The following is a 21,010-nucleotide window of genomic DNA, read 5'->3' on the forward strand; positions in this document are numbered from 1 at the left end:
TAAGCCATGTCTCCGCTATATCCTTTCTTTCAGGAGTGCTAGTTCTGCAAGGTTCGCAGGAGAACTTCTGTAAAGTTTGGAAGGTAGGAGACGAGATACTGGCAGAAGTAAAGCTGTGAGTGCCGGGCGTGAGTCGTGCTTCGGTAGCTCAGATGGTAGAGCACTTGCCCGCGAAAGGCAAAGGTCCCGAGTTCGAGTCTCGGTCGGGCACACAGTTTTAATCTGCCAGGAAGTTTCATTATAAAAAGAGTTGTAGATGTTGCAAGTGTGGAGAATAAAATATGCCAAGGAAAAAGAAGAGCAACTGGAGAAAGAAGTGAAACCACCATTTTAGTAACAGTGACACACAGCGCAAATATCAGTAAGAGCCATCTCAGAAGTACAAGAGGGACCAACCAAACGAGTGTTCTGCGAACAATACGTCCATCGCACCTCATCCTCATCAGATTTCGCTGCATCTAACGCTGCATGTCAAGGTTTGGTTAAGTTCTCCGTATGTTATCTACGAAAAGTACAAAGCTATGCGGCACATCTACGTAAAATTTTGTTTAAGAAAACAACATGGTTTGCAAACCATGGGCAAATCAATATTCGCAATATGCAATAATCGTCTGCTGAAGATCCACGCTGAGTCAAAGAAGTGGACAAAAACAGCGCCATTGGTCTATCAACGTTGGCTGCGTGTTTTCCAAGACCCGCATCATCGGGCCCTGTTTAATTGATGGGACTCTAAATACACTCATTTCCTAAGAGTTCCTAAGATACGTTGCTGCCGTAGTTATTGGAAGACATCCCAATGACACAAAAGGTAATCAATGTGGTACCAACATGACGGATACCTCTCCCATTCCGAACATACAGGGTGAAGAAAAATTCGCGCACTCGTACATCGCAACGCAATTCCTCACATACTAACGATACAAAAAATGTCTCTCACAAAATTTCGTCCTGCGCATAATTCCGGCCGTAAATGGACATTAAAGATAGGCAGTCTGCCAACACTCTAATCACATGTACGGTAGCTACCTCTCTCGGCAGGTACAAGCAGTTCTGTGCAGGGGATGCAGTGGATGGCGTTTTGGGTTAGCATGCAGGAGGTCAAGGGTTCGATTATCGGTCAAAACGTATTTGTTTTTTATTTGCTACATGTAATCTGCGTGGTACGACATGTGGTGTCTTAATCGTCATGCAGCGATTACGGTGGGTCTTCTACAAACCCTTTGCACTTGAGACTTTTAACATTGCAGCGCGTCAGCAATCGTGAATAATTTAATGATTATAAAGAATCGCCCGCATCTCGTGGTCGTGCGGTAGCGTTCTCGCTTCCCACGCCCGGGTTCCCGGGTTCGATTCCCGGCGGGGTCAGGGATTTTCTCTGCCTCGTGATGGCTGGGTGTTGTGTGCTGTCCTTAGGTTAGTTAGGTTTAAGTAGTTCTAAGTTCTAGGGGACTGATGACCATAGATGTTAAGTCCCATAGTGCTCAGAGCCATTTGAACCATTTATAAAGAATCCGCCGTGACTGCACACAGAAACCGGATGTTGACCTAGGTTTCGGCGCTGTTAACCACGCCTTCTTCGGAACACACTAAAACTACAAACTGCCTAAACAGGCAAGGTCCAACATTAACACACTGCTGACGATTAAAATTGCTACACCAAGAAGATATGCAGATGATAAACGGATATTCATTGGACAAATATATTACACTAGAACTGACATGTGATTACATTTTCACATAATATGGGTGCATAGATCTTGAGAAATCACTACCCATAACAACCACCTCTGGCCGTAATAACGGCCTTGATACGCCTGGGCATTTAATCAAACAGAGCTTGGATTACATGTAGCTCTAACATGATACCACAGTTCATCAAGAGTAGTGACTGGGGTATTGTGACGAGCCAGTTGCTCGGCCACCATTGACCAGACGTTTTCAATTGGTTAGAGATCTGGAGAATGTGCTGGCCAGGGCAGCAGTCGAACATTTTCTGTATCCGGAAAGGCCCGTACAGGACCTGCAACACGCGGTGGTGCATTATCCTGCTGAAATGTAGGGTTTTGTAGGGATCGAATGTAACTTCCACTGTTCAAAGTGCCGTCAATGCGAATAAGACGTGACCGAGACGTGTAACCAATGGCACCCCATACCATCACGCCGGGTGATGCGCCAGTATGGCGATGACTAATCCACGCTTCCAATGTGCGTTCACCGCGACGTCGCCAAACACGGATGCGACCATTATGATGCTGTAAACAGAACCTGGATTCATCCGAAAAATGACTTTTGCCATTCGTGGACCCAGGTTCGTCGTGGAGTACGCCATCGAAGGCGCTCCTGTCTGTGATGCAGCGTCAAGGGTAACCGCAGTCACGGTCTCCGAGATGATAGTCCATGCTGCTGCAAACATCGTCGAACTGTTCGTGCAGATGGTAGTTGTCTTGCAAACGTCCCCATCTGTTGACTCAGAGATCGAGACGTGGCTACACGATCCGTTACAGCCATGCGGATAAGATGCCTGTCATCTCGACTGCTAGTCATACGAGGCCGTTGGGATCCAGCACGGCGTTCCGTGTTACCCTCCTGAACCCACCGATTCCACATTCTGCTAACAGTCATTGGATCTCGACCAACACGAGCAGCAATGTCGCGATAGGCTACAATCCGACCTTTATCAAAGTCGGAAATGTGATGGTACGCATTTCTCCTCCTTACTCGAGGCATCACAACAACGTTTCACCAGGCAACGCCGGTCAGCCGCTGTTTGTGTATGACAAATCGGTTGGAAACTTTCCTCATGTCAGCACGTTGTAGGTGTCGCCACCGGTGCCAACCTTGTGTGAATGCTCTGAAAAGCTAATCATTTGCATATCACAGCATCTTCTTCCTGTTAGTTAAATATCGCGTCTGTAGCACGTCATCTTCCTGTTGTAGCAATTTTAATGGCCAGTAGTGTACTTAGGCGGTTTGTAGTTTTAGTGTGTTCCGAAGAACCCGTGGTTATCCGCGCTGAAACCTAGGTCAACATCCGGTTTCTATTTGTAGTCGACGTGGATTCTTTACAATCATTACATTTGCACTTCCTTACCACTAACACAAAACTAGATGCACAAGCGTATTTAATGGTCAATTTTTAAAGAAGCCTTCAGCACGTAGTGTAGGCGAATTGTTTCACACCACTGCATCTGCTAGATTCCAAACCTGTTTTCCGTTTACGCTCACCCAATGATCCTATCGATTAGTGCCAACTATTATTCTTGCCACGTTCAGGTCCATTACATTTCGTTATTGCCTTACGTCACCAGTAGTGCTAAAATGTGCTTTACAAATTATTTGTACTATGTACATGTCGAATACATGTGGCTTAACAAACGGTGTACAGTACAGTATTGTACTGCAGAAAGAAATCGGCAAATAAAAACAGATATGCTTCGACCCAGAATGGAACCCTTGACCTCCTGCATGCTAACGCAAAACATTATCCCCAACGCCAATGCACGGCTCTACGAACATAAGCTGGTACAGGTAGTTACCGTACATATGATTACCATGTTGCCAGACTGCCAGTCTTCAAAATCCATTTACTGCTCGAAATACGCACAGGACTAAATTTTGTGCCGGCCAGTGTGGCCGAGCGGTTCTAGGCGCTTCAGTCTGGAACCGCGCGACCGCTACAGTCTCAGGTTCGAATCCTGCCTTGGGTATGGATGTGTGTGATTCCCTTAATTAGGTTTAAGTAGTTCTAAGTTCTAGGGGACTGATGACCTCAGATGTTAAGTCCCATAGTGCTCAGAGACATTTGAACCATTTTTTGAACTAAATTTTGTGAGAGACGTTTTTGTATTGCCAGTATATGAGGAATCGCGTTCCGAAGTCCGAGTGCTCGAATTTTTCTTCACGTTGTATAATGATACGCTCTCTCAAGAGAACATTTCGAGATCATTGGAACAGCCGTTCAGGAAACGCAAAAGGGTCTACACGTCCACCAAACTTAACACCCGCGAAAATTAACACGTCTATTATGAAACACCGGCAACCCACAAAGGCGTGAAATATCTGTAGCACACACTTCGTACGCCGCGACCGCAATATACAAACTTTTATCGTTCCAACATCGCGGGTTCCAAGTGTGTGCTTCATTTCGTACCATACGGACCGCGCCCTCAGCAAAACAAGTGTAGCTTACAAATACCTTATAACACGGGCTGTGCTACGTTATCTCCAGATGGCATTCAACGTTTTATTTATTTCCACGACGCGTTTCGAAGGTTTAAACCTCCATCATCGGGTGGATTTACATTAGTAAGTATTACATTTGTGTGTGTGTTGTGTTACGATTTTTTGGAGGAACTTGTGGCACTGCCTAGTGGAGAAACGAGACGCTATTTCAGAATATGGTTTAGGATTACTTTTGACGAAAAATTAAACTGATATCTAATGGTAAACATTAAATAAGTAAACTACAGTACCTTCAGTGATCACAGGTTCCTTTTGCTATCGTAACACATCACATGTATACTGCCACATTTGTAAACGAATATGGCGTCTGGAATCAGCTGGGTGCAAGGTTCGTATAGCAGAACTGAAGACATAATCGCAAAGTGCAAAGAATATACACTCCTGGAAATGGAAAAAAGAACACATTGACACCGGTGTGTCAGACCCACCATACTTGCTCCGGACACTGCGAGAGGGCTGTACAAGCAATCATCACACGCACGGCACAGCGGACATACCAGGACCCGCGGTGTTGGCCGTCGAATGGCGCTAGCTGCGCAGAATTTGTGCACCGCCGCCGTCAGTGTCAGCCAGTTTGCCGTGGCATACGGAGCTCCATCGCAGTCTTTAACACTGGTAGCATGCCGCGACAGCGTGGACGTGAACCGTATGTGCAGTTGACGGACTTTGAGCGAGGGCGTATAGTGGGCATGCGGGAGGCCGGGTGGACGTACCGCCGAATTGCTCAAGACGTGGGGCGTGAGGTCTCCACAGTACATCGATGTTGTCGCCAGTGGTCGGCGGAAGGTGCACGTGCCCGTCGACCTGGGACCGGACCGCAGCGACGCACGGATGCACGCCAAGACCGTAGGATCCTACGCAGTGCCGTAGGGGACCGCACCGCCACTTCCCAGCAAATTAGGGACACTGTTGCTCCTGGGGTATCGGCGAGGACCATTCGCAACCGTCTCCATGAAGCTGGGCTACGGTCCCGCACACCGTTAGGCCGTCTTCCGCTCACGCCCCAACATCGTGCAGCCCGTCTCCAGTGGTGTCGCGACAGGCGTGAATGGAGGGACGAATGGAGACGTGTCGTCTTCAGCGATGAGAGTCGCTTCTGCCTTGGTGCCAATGATGGTCGTATGCGTGTTTGGCGCCGTGCAGGTGAGCGCCACAATCGGGACTGCATACGACCGAGGCACACAGGGCCAACACCCGGCATCATGGTGTGGGGAGCGATCTCCTACACTGGCCGTACACCACTGGTGATCGTCGAGGGGACACTGAATAGTGCACGGTACATCCAAACCGTCATCGAACCCATCGTTCTACCATTCCTAGACCGGCAAGGGAACTTGCTGTTCCAACAGGACAATGCACGTCCGCATGTATCCCGTGCCACCCAACGTGCTCTAGAAGGTGTAAGTCAACTACCCTGGCCAGCAAGATCTCCGGATCTGTCCCCCATTGAGCATGTTTGGGACTGGATGAAGCGTCGTCTCACGCGGTCTGCACGTCCGGTACGAACGCTGGTCCAACTGAGGCGCCAGGTGGAAATGGCATGGCAAGCCGTTCCACAGGACTACATCCAGCATCTCTACGATCGTCTCCATGGGAGAATAGCAGCCTGCATTGCTGCGAAAGGTGGATATACACTGTACTAGTGGCGACATTGTGCATGCTCTGTTGCCTGTGTCTATGTGCCTGTGGTTCTGTCAGTGTGATCATGTGATGTATCTGACCCCAGGAATGTGTCAATAAAGTTTCCCCTTCCTGGGACAATGAATTCACGGTGTTCTTATTTCAATTTCCAGGAGTGTACATCATAACAATATTATTACAGAATAATTGCTTTAACGGCCAAAGTGGCCGTGCGGTTAAAGGCGCTGCAGTCTGGAACCGCGAGACCGCTACGGTCGCAGGTTCGAATCCTGCCTCGGGCATGGATGTTTGTGATGTCCTTAGGTTAGTTAGGTTTAACTAGTTCTAAGTTCTAGGGGACTAATGACCTCAGCAGTTGAGTCCCATAGTGCTCAGAGCCATTTGAACCATTTTTAATTGCTTTAAGCATTTGGCGGTGTTTGTTTTGAGGTGTCAAATATATGTGTGTGTACTTCAGGTGGTATATAAATCCAATTCTGACAAGTTAAAACAGCAGACATTCGTACTCGTTTATACAATCAGGTGAAATTTTTAAAATGGCTTCATACTTATTGATAACAATTAGGTGAAATGTTACTGACTGTAATTACAGTGATCATATTGGCTACAGCAGTAAAATCATACATACATTACACTCTTTGATTGGGGTTAATAAACAGATGTGAAGTGAGGGGCTGGAGGCAGAAGGAGAGGTAGAGAGAGAGAAAGTGTGTGTGTGTGTGTGTGTGTGTGTGTGTGTGTGTGTGAGTGAGTGAAAGGGAGAGGGAGGGAGAGGGAGGGAGAGAGAGAGAGAGAGAGAGAGAGAGAGAGAGAGAGAGAGAGAGAGAGAGGAAAGAGTGATTATATGAGAGGGAACATTTACATGGCAAGGAGTCTTAAGATTGCATGTTGCATATATTAGCTGCCTAAAGGTTGGGGTAATACATTGGTTAATGCTATAAAATATGCAAATAGATATACATTTGTGCCAGTAGTTGATGTACATACAGTTTTAAGCTGACAAGGGGTACAAGCTGTTGGTGTGATGAATTATCTGTGAATGAGGTCAATCTCTTGTACTCTTGGCAGCTGTCAATATTTATGGTAAATATTAGATGTGTGTGTGTGTGTGTGCATTTTTATGAGTGTAGGCAGTTGCTGAAAACTGAGATGATACTATTGTAAATATTGTCATTTTTGTCATTTAAGATGGATTGTGGTTGTTTCATTTGATGTTTGTATATTTGGAGTGTTTCAAGGATGTCTAGTTTTCTGCCTTTTGGTTGGATGTGTAAGATGCTAATACTTGTGTTGTTAACATGGTGTTTTGTTTCATGCAGGTGGGTAGCTATTGCTGATGTGTGATATTTTTTGTTTTTTAGTGCTGCCATGTGTTCCTTGAACCTAATCTCAAATGATCTGCCTGTCTGGCCTATGTAGAAGTGAACTTGTTGTTTCATTTAATCTCAGTAACAGTCACGGTAAAGCCTAACCTAAAAATGTTCGCATTTAAAATTTAACGTACAGTATTGTTTCTCCAGAATCACTTTATGGCGTGTAGCAACATTTTCAGCACTTGGTATGATAATCGTGATAATAATCATTGGAAACGTTAACTAACTGACTTCTTTGCTCGCTTTTCGTGTAATAGGGCAGACTTTGGTGCAATCTCTTCTCCTGGCGGCGGAACAGTGGTTTGCTACGCTGTTATCTTGATACTAGTTGATCAAGTCCCATACATGTTATGTCGCTGAAGTTCTCTGAGAAGTTTCTTTCAAATGCTACAGATAAAGTAAACTGTTCCATTAGAAAAAAAAAGGAAAGTTATCTTCGTAATTTGGCGACTGTAAATGATAAAAATTACTTGCGAACGACAGGAACGCAACATTATCCGCTATAACTTTGCTCAAAACCGCACCTCGATATACACTGTTGTTGTTGTTGTGGTCTTCAGTCCTGAGACTGGTTTGATGCAGCTCTCCATGCTACTCTATCCTGTGCAAGCTTCTTCATCTCCCAGTACCTACTGCAACCTACATCCTTCTGAATCTGCTTAGTGTATGCATCTCTTGGTCTCCCCCTACGATTTTTACCCTCCACGCTGCCCTCCAATACTAAATTGGTAATCCCTTGATGCCTCAGAACATGTCCTACCAACTGATCCCTTCTTCTGGTCAAGTTGTGCCACAAACTCCTCTTCTCCCCAATCCTGTTCAGTACCTCCTCATTAGTTATGTGATCTACCCATCTAATCTTCAGCATTCTTCTGTAGCACCACATTTCGAAAGCTTCTATTCTCTTCTTGTACAAACTATTTATCGTCCATGTTTCACTTCCATACATGGCTACACTCCATACAAATACTTTCAGAAACGACTTCCTGACACTTAAATCTATACTCGATGTTAACAAATTTCCCTTCTTGAGAAACGCTTTCCTTGCCATTGCCAGTCTACATTTTATATCCTCTCTACTTCGACCATCATCAGTTATTTTGCTCCCCAAATAGCAAAACTCCTTTACTACTTTAAGTGTCTCATTTCCTAATCTAATACCCTCAACATCACCCGACTTAATTCGACTACATTCCATTATCCTCGTTTTGCTTTTGTTGATGTTCATCTTATATCCTCCCTTCAAGACACCATCCATTCCATTCAACTGCTCTTCCAAGTCCTTTGCTGTCTCTGACAGAATTACAATGTCATCGGCGAACCTCAAAGTTTTTATTTCTTCTCCATGGATTTTAATACCTACTCCGAATTTTTCTTTTGTTTCCTTTACTGCTTGCTCAATATACAGATTGAATAGCATCGGGGAGAGGCTACAACCCTGTCTTACTCCCTTCCCAACCACTGCTTCCCTTTCATGTCCCTCGACTCTTATAACTGCCATCTGGTTTCTGTACAAATTGTAAATAGCCTCTCGCTCCCTGTATTTTACCCCTGCCACCTTTAGAATTTGAAAGAGAGTATTCCAGTCAACATTGTCAAAAGCTTTCTCTAAGTCTACAAATGCTAGAAACGTAGGTTTGCCTTTCCTTAATCTTTCTTCTAAGATAAGTCGTAAGGTCAGTATTGCCTCACGTGTCCCAGTATTTCTACGGAATCCAAACTGATCTTCCCCGAGGTCGGCTTCTACTAGTTTTTCCATTCGTCTGTAAAGAATTCGTGTTAGTATTTTGCAGCTGTGGCTTATTAAACTGATTGTTCGGTAATTTTCACATCTGTCAACACCTGCTTTCTTTGGGATTGGAATTATTATATTCTTCTTGAAGTCTGAGGGTATTTCGCCTGTTTCATACATCTTGCTCACCAGATGGTAGAGTTTTGTCAGGACTGGCTCTCCCAAGGCCGTCAGTAGTTCCAATGGAATGTTGTCTACTCCGGGGGCCTTGTTTCGACTCAGGTCTTTCAGGGCTCTGTCAAACTCTTCACGCAGTATCGTATCTCCCATTTCATCTTCATCTACATCCTCTTCCATTTCCATAATATTGTCCTCAAGTACATCGCCCTTGTATAGACCCTCTATATACTCCTTCCACCTTTCTGCTTTCCCTTCTTTGCTTAGAACTGGGTTTCCATCTGAGCTCTTGATGTTCATACAAGTGGTTCTCTTATCTCCAAAGGTCTCTTTAATTTTCCTGTAGGCAGTATCTATCTTACCCCTAGTAAGATAAGCCTCTACATCCTTACATTTGTCCTCTAGCCATCCCTGCTTAGCCATTTTGCACTTCCTGTCGATCTCATTTTTGAGACGTTTGTATTCCTTTTTGCCTGCTTCATTTACTGCATTTTTATATTTTCTCCTTTCATCAATTAAATTCAATATTTCTTGTGTTACCCAAGGATTTCTACTAGCCCTCGTCTTTTTACCTACTTGATCCTCTGCTGCCTTCACTACTTCATCCCTCAAAGCTACCCATTCTTCTTCTACTGTATTTCTTTCCCCCATTCCTGTCAATTGTTCCCTTATGCTCTCCCTGAAACTCTGTACAACCTCTGGTTCTTTCAGTTTATCCAGGTCCCATCTCCTTAAATTCCCACCTTTTTGCAGTTTCTTCAGTTTTAATCTACAGGTCATAACCAATAGATTGTGGTCAGAGTCCACATCTGCCCCTGGAAATGTCTTACAATTTAAAACCTGGTTCCTAAATCTCTGTCTTACCATTATATAATCAATCTGATACCTTTTAGTATCTCCAGGGTTCTTCCATGTATACAACCTTCTATCATGATTCTTAAACCAAGTGTTAGCTATGATTAAATTGTGCTCTGTGCAAAATTCTACCAGGCGGCTTCCTCTTTCATTTCTTAGCCCCAATCCATATTCACCTACTACGTTTCCTTCTCTCCCTTTTCCTACACTCGAATTCCAGTCACCCATAACTATTAAATTTTCGTCTCCCTTCACTACCTGAATAATTTCTTTTATTTCATCATACATTTCTTCAACTTCTTCGTCATCTGCAGAGGTAGTTGGCATATAAACTTGTACTACTGTAGTAGGTGTGGGCTTCGTATCTATCTTGGCCACAATAATGCGTTCACTAAGCTGTTTGTAGTAGCTTACCCGCGTTCCTATTTTCCTATTCATTATTAAACCTACTTCTGCATTACCCCTATTTGACTTTGTGTTTATAACCCTGTAGTCACCTGACCAGAAGTCTTGTTCCTCCTGCCACCGAACTTCACTAATTCCCACTATATCTAACTTTAACCTATCCATTTCCCTTTTCAAATTTTCTAACCTACCTGCCCGATTAAGGGACCTGACATTCCACGCTCCGATCCGTAGAACGCCAGTTTTCTTTCTCCTGATAACGACATCCTCTTGAGTAGTCCCCGCCCGGAGATCCGAATGGGGGACTATTTTACCTCCGGAATATTTTACCCAAGAGGACGCCATCATCATTTAATCATACAGTAAAGCTGCATGCCCTCGGGAAAAATTACAGCCGTAGTTTCCCCTTGCTTTCAGCCGTTCGCAGTACCAGCACAGCAAGGCCGTTTGGGTTATTGTTACAAGGCCAGATCAGTCAATCATCCAGACTGTTGCCCTTGCAACTACTGAAAAGGCTGCTGCCCCTCTTCAGGAACCACACGTTTGTCTGGCCTCTCAACAGATACCCCTCCGTTGTGGTTGTACCTACGGTACGGCTATCTGTATCGATGAGGCACGCAAGCCTCCCCACCAACGGCAAGGTCCATGGTTCATACACTAAGGGATCAAAAGTATCCGGACACCCTCAAAAACATATGTTTTTCATATTAGGTGCATTGTGCTGCCACCTACTGCCAGGCACTCCGTATCAGCGACCTCAGTAGTCATTGGACATCGTGAGAGAGCAGAATGGGACTCTCTGCGGAACTCACGGCCTTCGAACGTGGTCAGGCGATTGGGTGTCACTTGTGTCATACGTCTGTACGCGAGATTTCCACACTCGTAAACATCCCTAGGTCCACTGTTTCCCATGTGATAGTGAAGTGGAAACGTGAAGGGACATGTACAGCACAAAAGCGTACTGGTCGACCTCGTCTGTTGGCTGACAGAGACCGCCGACAGTTGAAGAGGGTCGTAATGAGTAATAGGCAGACATCTGTCCAGACCATCACACAGGAATTCCGAACTGCGTCAGGATTCACTGCAAGTACTACGACAGTTACGTGGCAGGTGAGAAAACTTTGATTTCATGGTCGAGCGGCTGCTCATAAGCCACACATCAAGGCACTAAATGCCAGACGACGCCTCGCTTGGCGTAAGGAGCGTAAACATTGGACGATTGAACAGTGGAAAAACGTTGTGTGGAGTGGCGAGTCACGGTACACAATGTGGCGATACGATGGCAGGGTGTGGGAACGGCAAAAGCCCGGTGAACGTCATCTGCCAGCGTGTGTAGTGCCAACAGTAAAATTCGGAGACGGTGATGTTATGGTATGGTCGTGTTTTTCATGGAGGGGGCTTGCACCCCTTGTAGTTTTGCGTGGCGCTATCACAGCATAGCCCTACATTGATGTTTTAAGAACCTTCTTCCTTCCCACTGTTGAAGAGCAATTCGGGGATGGTGATTGCATCTTTCAACACGGTCGAGCACCTCCTCATAATGCACGGCTTCTGGCGGAGTGGTTACACAACAATAACATCCCTGTAATGGACTGGCCTGCACAGAATCCTGACCTCGAATCCTATAGTACATCTTTGGGATGTTTTGGAACGCCGCCGGCCGCGGTGGTCTCGCGGTTCTAGGCGCGCAGTCTGGAACCGCGCGACTGCTACGGTCGCAGGTTCGAATCCTGCCTCGGGCATGGATGTGTGTGATGTCCTTAGGTTAGTTAGGTTTAAGTAGTTCTAAGTTCTAGGGGACTGATGACCACAGCTGTTAAGTCCCATAGTGCTCAGAGCCATTTGAACCATTTGGAACGCCGAGTTCGTGCCAGGCCTCACCGACCGACATCGATACCTCTCCCCAGTGCAGCACTCCGTGAAGAATGGGCTGCCATTCCCCAAGAAACCTTCCAGCACCTGACTGAACGTATGCCTGCGAGAGTGGAAGCTGTCATCAAGGCTAAGTGTGGGCCAACACCATAGTGAATTCCAGTATTACCGAAGGAGGGCGCCACGAACTTGTAAGTCATTTTCAGCAAGGTGTCCGGATACTTCTGATCACATAGTGTATTTATTCACTATCGATATATTTGAGGTGTCCCGTCGTAGTTTTCTCACCTGGAAGACCACGTCACGTAGCTACAACGTCACCAAGAGGGATTCCAGCTCGCCGAGGGCAGCATCACACTGTGTTTTGGTTCATCAGTGTGAAGTCAGGCATGTAAGCTTCCCATCCAAGACGTATACCATGACGTCACACGTACGTCGTTGATTGGGTCGGTTGCATACTGTCGTCCATATTCTTTCTGTCTGTAGCGTTAGCAAGGCAGAGCAAGATCGTTAGTCGTATATCTCTCTTACATCTCATCCGGATAGTTTCTCCCCACAAACAGGTAGCCCCCACATCGGGCGGTAACATCAGCCCACGTAGAAAGTGGAGTGATTACCCGCTAGACTCACTGGCGGATGCCACACGCATCTCCGTACACCTCTGCACCAGCCCGTAAGGAACAGATGGGTTTCACTTTGTGCGTCGTAACTTTCTATCACTTTCTAACGTTTCAGATGTACTAACCTGCCCAGTGGACGGCTGGGAATCTAAAGCTTGTGCCGCAGTGTCTCGTATCGTGTGTTTTTATTATATTTCGTAAAACCTGGATTTGTTTTTTCCTCAAAAACACGTAAAAAACGCGACGGATCTTTAGAGTGAACCATTGCTTATTTTTACACTACTGGCCATTAAAACTGCTACACCAAGAGGAAATGCAGATGATAAACGGGTATTCATTGGACAAATATATTATACTGGAACTGATATGTGATTACATTTTCACGCAATTTGGGTGCATAGATCCTGAGAAATCAGTACCCAGAACAACCACCACTGGCCGTAATAACGGCCTTCATACGCCTTGGCATTGAGTCAAACAGAGCTCGGATGGCGTGTACAGGTACACCTGCCCATGCAGCTTCAACACGATACCACACCATTGATCAGACGTTTTCAATTCGTGAGAGGTCTGGAGAATGTGCTGGCCAGGGCAGCAGTCGAACATTTTCTGTATGCAGAATGGCCCGTACAGGACCTGCAACATGCGGTCGTGCATTATCCTGCTGAAATGCAGGGTTTAGCAGGGATCGAATGAAGGGTAGAGCCAAGGGTCGTAACACATCTGAAATGTATCGTCCACTGTTCAAAGTGTCGTCAGTGCGAACAAGAGGTGACCGAGACGTGTAACCAATGGCACCCCATACCATCACGCCGGGTGATACGCCAGTGTGGCGATGACGAATACACGCTTCCAATGTGCGTTCACCGCGATGTCGCCAAACACGGATGTGTCCATCACGATGCTGTAAGCAGAATCTGGATTCTTCGGGAAAAATGGTGTTTTGCCGTTCGTGCACCCAGGTTCGTCGTTGAGTACACCATCGCAGGCGCTCCTGTCTGTGATGCAGCGTCGAGGGTAACCGCAGCCACGGTCACCGAGCTGATAGTCCCTGCTGCTGCGAACGTCGTCGAACTGTTCGTGCAGATGGATGTTGACTTGCAAACGTCCCCATCTGTTGACTCGGGGATCGAGACGTGGCTGCACGATTTGTTACAGCCATGCGGATAAGATGCCTGTCATCTCGACTGCTAGTGACACGATGCCGTTGGCATCCAGCACGGCGTTCCGTATTAGCCTCCTGAACCCACCGATTACATATTCTGCCAACAGTCATTGGATCTCGACCAACGCGATCGGCAATGTCGCGATACGATAAACCGCAATCGCGGTACGCTACAATCCGACCTTTATGAAAGTCGGAAACGTGATGGTACGCATTTCTCCTCCTTACACGAGGCATCACAACAACGTTTCACCAGGCAACGCCGGTCAACTGCTGTTTGTGTATGAGAAATCGGTTGGAAACATGTCAGCACGTTGTAGGTGTCGGCATCGGCGCCAACCTTGTGTGAATGCTCTGAAAAGCTAATCATTTGCATATCACAGCATCTTCTTCCTGTCGGTTAAATGTCGCGTCTGTAGCACGTCATCTTCGTGGTGTAGCAATTTTAATGGCCAGTAGTGTATTTATATCGTCTTCTTACTTTTACGTAATTCCGTGTGAAACGCTGAAGGTAGCAGTGGTAAACTGCAGGGAGCGGAACGTTATCTTTTCCGAACACGAACAATTTTCAACAAAATAATAATTTCTTTAATAATAATTTCCCTCTTTACAGAAGCACTTTGCACTCCAGTGAAGTATGGGAACACATAAGGCAATGCTTAGCCTATGACTTCTCTTAGAGAATAGTTTGCGGAAAGGTAAACCTTAGTTTATAGCATTTGTGGATTTAGAGAGAGCTTTGCTTGCCCGGCTAGCGGCGCGGTCTAACGCGCTGCTTCCCGAGCGGGAAGGGCCGCCTGGTCGCCGGCACGAATCCTCCCGGCGGATTAGTGTCGAGGTCCGGTGTGCCGGCCAGCCTGTGGATGGTTTTTAGGCGGTTTTCCACCTGCCTCGGTGAATGCTGGCTGGTTCCCCTTATTTCGCCTCAGTTACACTATGTCGGCGATTGCTGCGCAAACACCGTCTCCACGTAGGCGTACACCACCATTAATCTACTACGCAAACATTGGGGTTACACTCATCTGCTCTGGAGTGAGACGTTCCCAGGGGGGGGGGGAGGGAGGGGGGGGGGGTTCACTTGGGTCCGAACCGCACAATAACCCTAGTTTTGGTGTGTGGGGCGGCGGTGGGGTGGGTGGACTGCTGTGGCCTGTTGTGGGGTTGTGAACCACTGAGGGCTGCGGCGGGGACGAAGCCTCTCCGTCTTTTCTAGGTCCCCAGTTCAATACTTACATAGATAAAGAAAGCTTTTAACAATGTCGACTGGAATACTCTCTTTAAAATTCAGGATGTAGCAGGGGTAAAATACAGGGAGCGAAAGGCTATTTACAACTTACACAGAAACCAGACTAATCATAAGAGTCGAGGGGCATGAAAGGGAAGCAGTGGTTGGGAAGCGAGTGAGTGTAGCTTACCCCCTATGTTGAGCAAGCAGTGGGGAAATCAATAAGAAATTGAGAAACGGAGTTAACGTTCAGGCAGAGGAAAATTGGGACGTTTCGGCTTGCCAATGATATAGTGATTTCGTCAGAGGCGGTGAAGAACTTAATACGTACAGTGTCTTGGAAAGGAACTGTAACATGAACATAAACAAATCTATAACAATTGTAATGAAATAAAGTAGAATTAAATCAGGCGATGCTGCGGGAATGAGATTAGGGAATAAGACGTCAAGAATAGTAGATGAGGTTTCCTATCTGGTCAGCAAAATATCTAATGATATCAGAAGTAGAGGGACTATAAGATACAGTCTGGTAATAGCAAGGACACAATTTGTAAAAAGGAGAAATTTATTAACATCTTGTGTAAATGTAATAATCAGAAAAATTTTTCCTGAAGCTATTTTTTCATGAATCAGTGTACCCTTGTGCAGAAGTGAAACGTGGACGGTAATCAGTTCGGACAATAATGCAGTAGAAACTTTCAGATGTGGCACTACAGAAAAATGCTGACGATTAAATGTGCAGTGCGGATGTAAAATGAGGATTTACTGAACTGAAATGGGGAAGAAAGAAATTTACGGGAGAAAACGAGAGACAGAAATGACGTGTTGATATATCGCATCCTGAGGCATCAAGAAATCATCCATTTCGGAATGGAAGAAAGTGCGGGGAGGAGAGTTAAAAATTGTGGGGGGAGACCAAGAGTTGTTTGCATGGGTATGTTCAGTGTGATGTAGTTTGTGGTGGTTATGCAGAGATGAAGAGAGTTCGGCATGGTGAGCTGCATGAAAGCAAAGCTTCGGCCTGAATACCACAACAAGAACAATAAGGACAGGTAAAACATTATAACCAACATTCGTACACAAAATCAGTTGTTGGTACCATTGTAAGGTGTATGAAACAGTACTCCAACACTTTGCAGGGTCGACACCTTGACGTGTCTCTGCCGTTTTCAAATCTGCGTTCGGTCACCGAGATTTGGTTTTACCGCGCTTTTCCCAAATCGCTCCACGCAAATGCCGGGATGATTCCTTTGAAAGGCACGGCCGATTTCGTTCCTCATCGTTGAAATAATCCGCGCTTTTGCTCCATGTCAAATGATTTTCCAAGGTTTCCATATGTTTTCTGCCATTCTAAGTAAATCACATTTACTCTACTAGGACAAAGATCAATGAGCCACTGCATCGATAGTTGATAAGATCCTTGACTATGTGCTTAATGTGATCCATGATGCGCTTGGTGGCCTATTAGTTGCTCTTCTGGGCCTTTCTTATTTGAAGCATAGTAGAGAGTTGTCGAGTTTTTAGAGAAGGAGATTTGATACTTGTGAATCTGAGAGAAATTATCTGGAACAACTGTATTATTGATTCTACTGATTGAGGGAATTTTTTGGAGCAATATTTCAAGATGACAATGCATGCGCAAGAATGAAATGTTTATTACTCAGAACTATTAATTGAAGGAAATCTTTGCTCGTAACTAATGCTATTCATTAATTTGATCTGTTCGTGTTTATTATGTTACAAATAACACAATTGCTTGGAACGTCTATAATTTTTGTATCGAGAGAATTTCATAATAGTTAGCGTCTTCTTATGTTGTTCAATCTTTCTTTGACAAGTCATAATTTAACTTTTCAAGAAAGTCTTTCTCTGAATCAAAACCCTCCTCCATCATTGTTAGTAAGGTTTTGAACATTCTGTCGTGTATGCATTGCCCTAACCCGCTCGAAATCACAGATTGTTTATGACAAGCAAAAAACAATTTTTTTAGTGAGCAGTTAATTTTTTTTCTTTAGTAGCTGCTTCTGCTGGTCTCAATTTGCTTTCGAAACACAATACAGCACGCCCAACACGATGTTAGTTATTTCTATTTCAGGACAGATGTCACTTTGCATTCTCGTGAGCAAGGAACTTACAGTCAGAATTTTGCAGGTATTGTGCTTATCAAGCAGACTAATTTACGGTGAACAGTGTAGGTAATTGAGAAAGTTCCCCATATCGGTGTATGACATTGAAGTCCATAACTTTTGTTGTTTGGGGTCTGCAGTGCAAAATATGTCTTTTAATGACATGATTATTTATGAATAATAGCCAGCTACACTGCTATGTAAGTTGATTATGTTTTACCTCATTCGCCGGCCGGTGTGGCCGAGCGGTTCTAGGCCCTTCAGTCCGCACGACCAAACGGTCGCAGGTTCGAATCCTGCCTCGGGCATGGATGTGTGTGATGTCCTTAGGTTAGTTAGGTTTAAGAAGTTCTAAGTTCTAGGGGACTGATGACCTCAGATGTTGAGTCCCATAGTGCTCAGAGCCATTTGAACCATTTGAAGCTCATTCACAATGAGCCCATTTCGGCAAATGGCTATTATTCATAAATAATCATGTCATTAAGACATAATTTGCACAGAAGGCCCCAAGGAACAATAGTTACGGACTTCAGTGTCATACAGCGATATTGGGAACTTGCTGAAATACGTAAGGATAAGTGTAGGTAATGTTAAACAGTTATTTTCTATCGAGGTGAGGAGTATTTTATTTCCTTGATATTTAAAGTCTAACTTTGCGTTTCATGCTACGCAACTTTTATTACGTATTTCAGTATTGAGTTAGAGTTAAACAGTTTTCACTAAGTACACTATTAGTTTCTTTTGCGATTTAATTAGATTTTTTTTCATTATTTCAAAGTCAGCATTTCAGAAAGTTTAGTTTTCTTTCACGACACTGTTGAGATACGCAGCACACGGCCAACCAACAGCGAGTATTGCGCATCGGTTGATTACGATGTCTAGAGCACACGACGAGAAAGCTTTTGAAGAAAGGATATTCACGCATTCATTTATAGATAGATTTATGTAGAAAGTTTATAATCTCTATGTCGACGGGACGTTAAACCCTAATCCTGCTTACTTCCTTCGAGGGCAAGATTTGTTATTAACAGCAGAGTCAGTGTATTTTGACCACTCACAAGGGAACCTCCCCATCGCATCCCCTTCAGATTTAGTTATAAGTTGGCACAGTGGATAGGCCTTGGCAAACTGAACACAGATCAATCGAGAAAACAGGAAGAAGTTGTGTGGAACTATGGAAAAAAATAAGCAAAATATAAAAAGTGAGTAGTCCATGAACAAGATAGGCAACATCAAGAATAGAGTAAGCTCAGGAGCGCCGTGGTCGCGTGGTTAGCTTGAGCACCTGCGAAACGAGAGGTCCTTGGTTCAAGTCGTCCCTCAAATGAAAAGTTTAATTTTTTATTTTCAGACAATTATCAAAGTTCAGGCACTCACACATAATCAATTTAGCTCTTCAAAAATCCAGGACATGTTCAGATTTGCTTGGACATATGCAGGATTTGACGGTCTACACACGGAAAAATCTGAAAACGTTAAAAATTTATGTTTTGACAGAGCACAGGTAAAACTGTGAGACTGTGAAACTGTTGCATTCATTTGTTGCAGTTTATGTGACAAACTCTTACGTTTTCATCACTGTTTTGGGAGTGATTATCACATCCACAAGGAAACCTAAATCGGGCAAGGTAGCAGAATCTTTTTAGCCATTCGCCAAGTGTGCAAGTTAGGTGGGTCGACAACATATCCCTGTCATGTGACGCACATGCCGTCACCAGTGTCGTATAGAATATACCAGACGTGTTTTCCTGTGGAGGAATCGGTTGACCTATGACCTTGCGATCAAATGTTTTCGGTTCCCATTGGAGAGGCACGTCCTTTCGTCTACTAATCGCACGGTTTTTCGCTGCGGTCGCAGAACACAGACACTAAACTTATTACAGTGAACAGAGACGTCAATGAACGAACGGACAGATCATAACTTTGCAAAAATAAAAAATTAAACTTTTCATTTGAGGTAAGACTTTTTTTTAATCTCATTTTGTTCGCTTTTGTTCGTTGCATCTGCTCGGGGCGGACGTCGTAAGACATCCGTTTGTTCGTTGTTGATCGATTAACTCAGTTTTTTTATTACAGAGGGCAGACTTGAACCAAGGACCTCTCGTTCCGCAGCTGCTCACGCTAACCACCTGACCACGGCGCTCCTGAGCTTACTCTGTTCTTGATGTTGCCTATCTTGTTCATGGAATACTAATTTTTTATATTTTGCTTGTTTTTTTTGTTTTTTTTTTTTTTAATAGTTCCACACAACTTCTTCCTGTTTACTCGACTGATCTGTGTCCAGTTTTTCAAGGCCTATCCACTGTGCCAACTTGTAACTAAATCTGAGGGGGGTGCGATGGGGAGGTTCCGTTGTCAGTGTAACAGCGTCTCTTAGACGCGGTAGGAGGCAGTTCTGGCAGAATCTACCACGACGCCATCCTGACACGGCTGTCCACGCACTTTGGGCTGCGTGGCACGCGTGTGCGTGTCTGGCCGCTGTCACGACACGCATCTCGCATTCCCCACGCGGCACTGCGCAGCGGCTGATTCAGCAGGCGGCGGATAAGGAAAGCGCTGTTGGCCTCTCTACAGCCGGACTCGAGCTTACTCCAGTCGCACAGCTGGTGCCGCTTTCGTTGGCAGCCGTGCCGTCGAATGCCGCACATCGCGTGACCGCGCTGGACCGGGCTGGCCAACGCCAAGGTCGTGACTTCCGCACATCCGCTACGTACGGCGCGGCGGAGTGCGGCGAGCAATAGCCTGGGTCTAGAGATGGGTCGAACTCGTTCATTCCCGTGAACTACTTCATTCGTTTCACTCTTTTCCGTGAAGCGTTCAAATGAAGTAGTTCATTCATGAATTACGGAAGCCTGGCGAACTTGCCCAGTTCGCTCGCTTCGCCTCGCTCGTACAATAAAGCTTCGTAATACTTCATAATTTTACCAACAGATGGCCGAGCTATGCAGTAACGTGCACGCAACGTTTTACAGCGTCTGAGCTAACTTAAATAGAGCATGGTCGAAGGGGACAAAGGAAAGATAAACAGAGAAGCCTGTGACATATAAAGAAGGTGATACATTTAATCTTGCTCGACAATTTTTCATGAAGCGCCCAAAAAAGTGTTTATCTGCCAAGTGAAACATTATTTGTTGTATTTATGGACGAAAAACTTGGGCTACCAACGAAATGCAATACAATTTTATGTTCCTTTTAGAATTTAATCCAAAATAGAATGAGTATGTTTACCACTGTCACAAAGTCTATACACCTACGTTGTAATTATTCAGAAGTTTTCCTGTAGATTTTACTTTTGTTGAGAATAATAACCCTCCACATTCAAAACGTAAACCGTCACCTGTAGTCATGGGTACGATTTCAAGTAAAATCCCTCTTTCACTGTTATTAACAAACCTTCTATTTTCATGTTAGCTGTGCGTGCTCATACAGCCAGCCTCTTCGTTTGTATCTTTAATATTCATTTGCCTGCAAGCGCTGCCAACGGTAGGCTACCCGTAGACGCGAAGTATAGCTGCACAAATGGTCACGGGTAATGTTGCCAGCACTGCAGGAAGCAGCTGACGCTGCCTTCCCCTCA

At 45.1% G+C, this 21,010-nt stretch overlaps 1 protein-coding gene across 1 annotated transcript in view; it reads right to left on the reverse strand.

Moving 5' to 3' along the window:
* Window positions 1-20,081, reverse strand: part of LOC126214984 (putative mediator of RNA polymerase II transcription subunit 12) — a 137,384-nt gene extending 117,303 nt beyond the window's left edge. Inside the window, exon 1 of the mRNA XM_049941615.1 lies at window positions 19,860-20,081. Within this exon, the coding sequence (XP_049797572.1) occupies window positions 19,860-20,081 (222 nt within the window). The remainder of the gene's footprint in view (window positions 1-19,859) is intronic.
* Window positions 20,082-21,010: the final 929 nt, after the last annotated feature.

Source organism: Schistocerca nitens, chromosome 12 (genome assembly GCF_023898315.1).
Source record: "Schistocerca nitens isolate TAMUIC-IGC-003100 chromosome 12, iqSchNite1.1, whole genome shotgun sequence".
In the NCBI taxonomy this organism is placed as follows: domain Eukaryota; kingdom Metazoa; phylum Arthropoda; class Insecta; order Orthoptera; family Acrididae; genus Schistocerca; species Schistocerca nitens.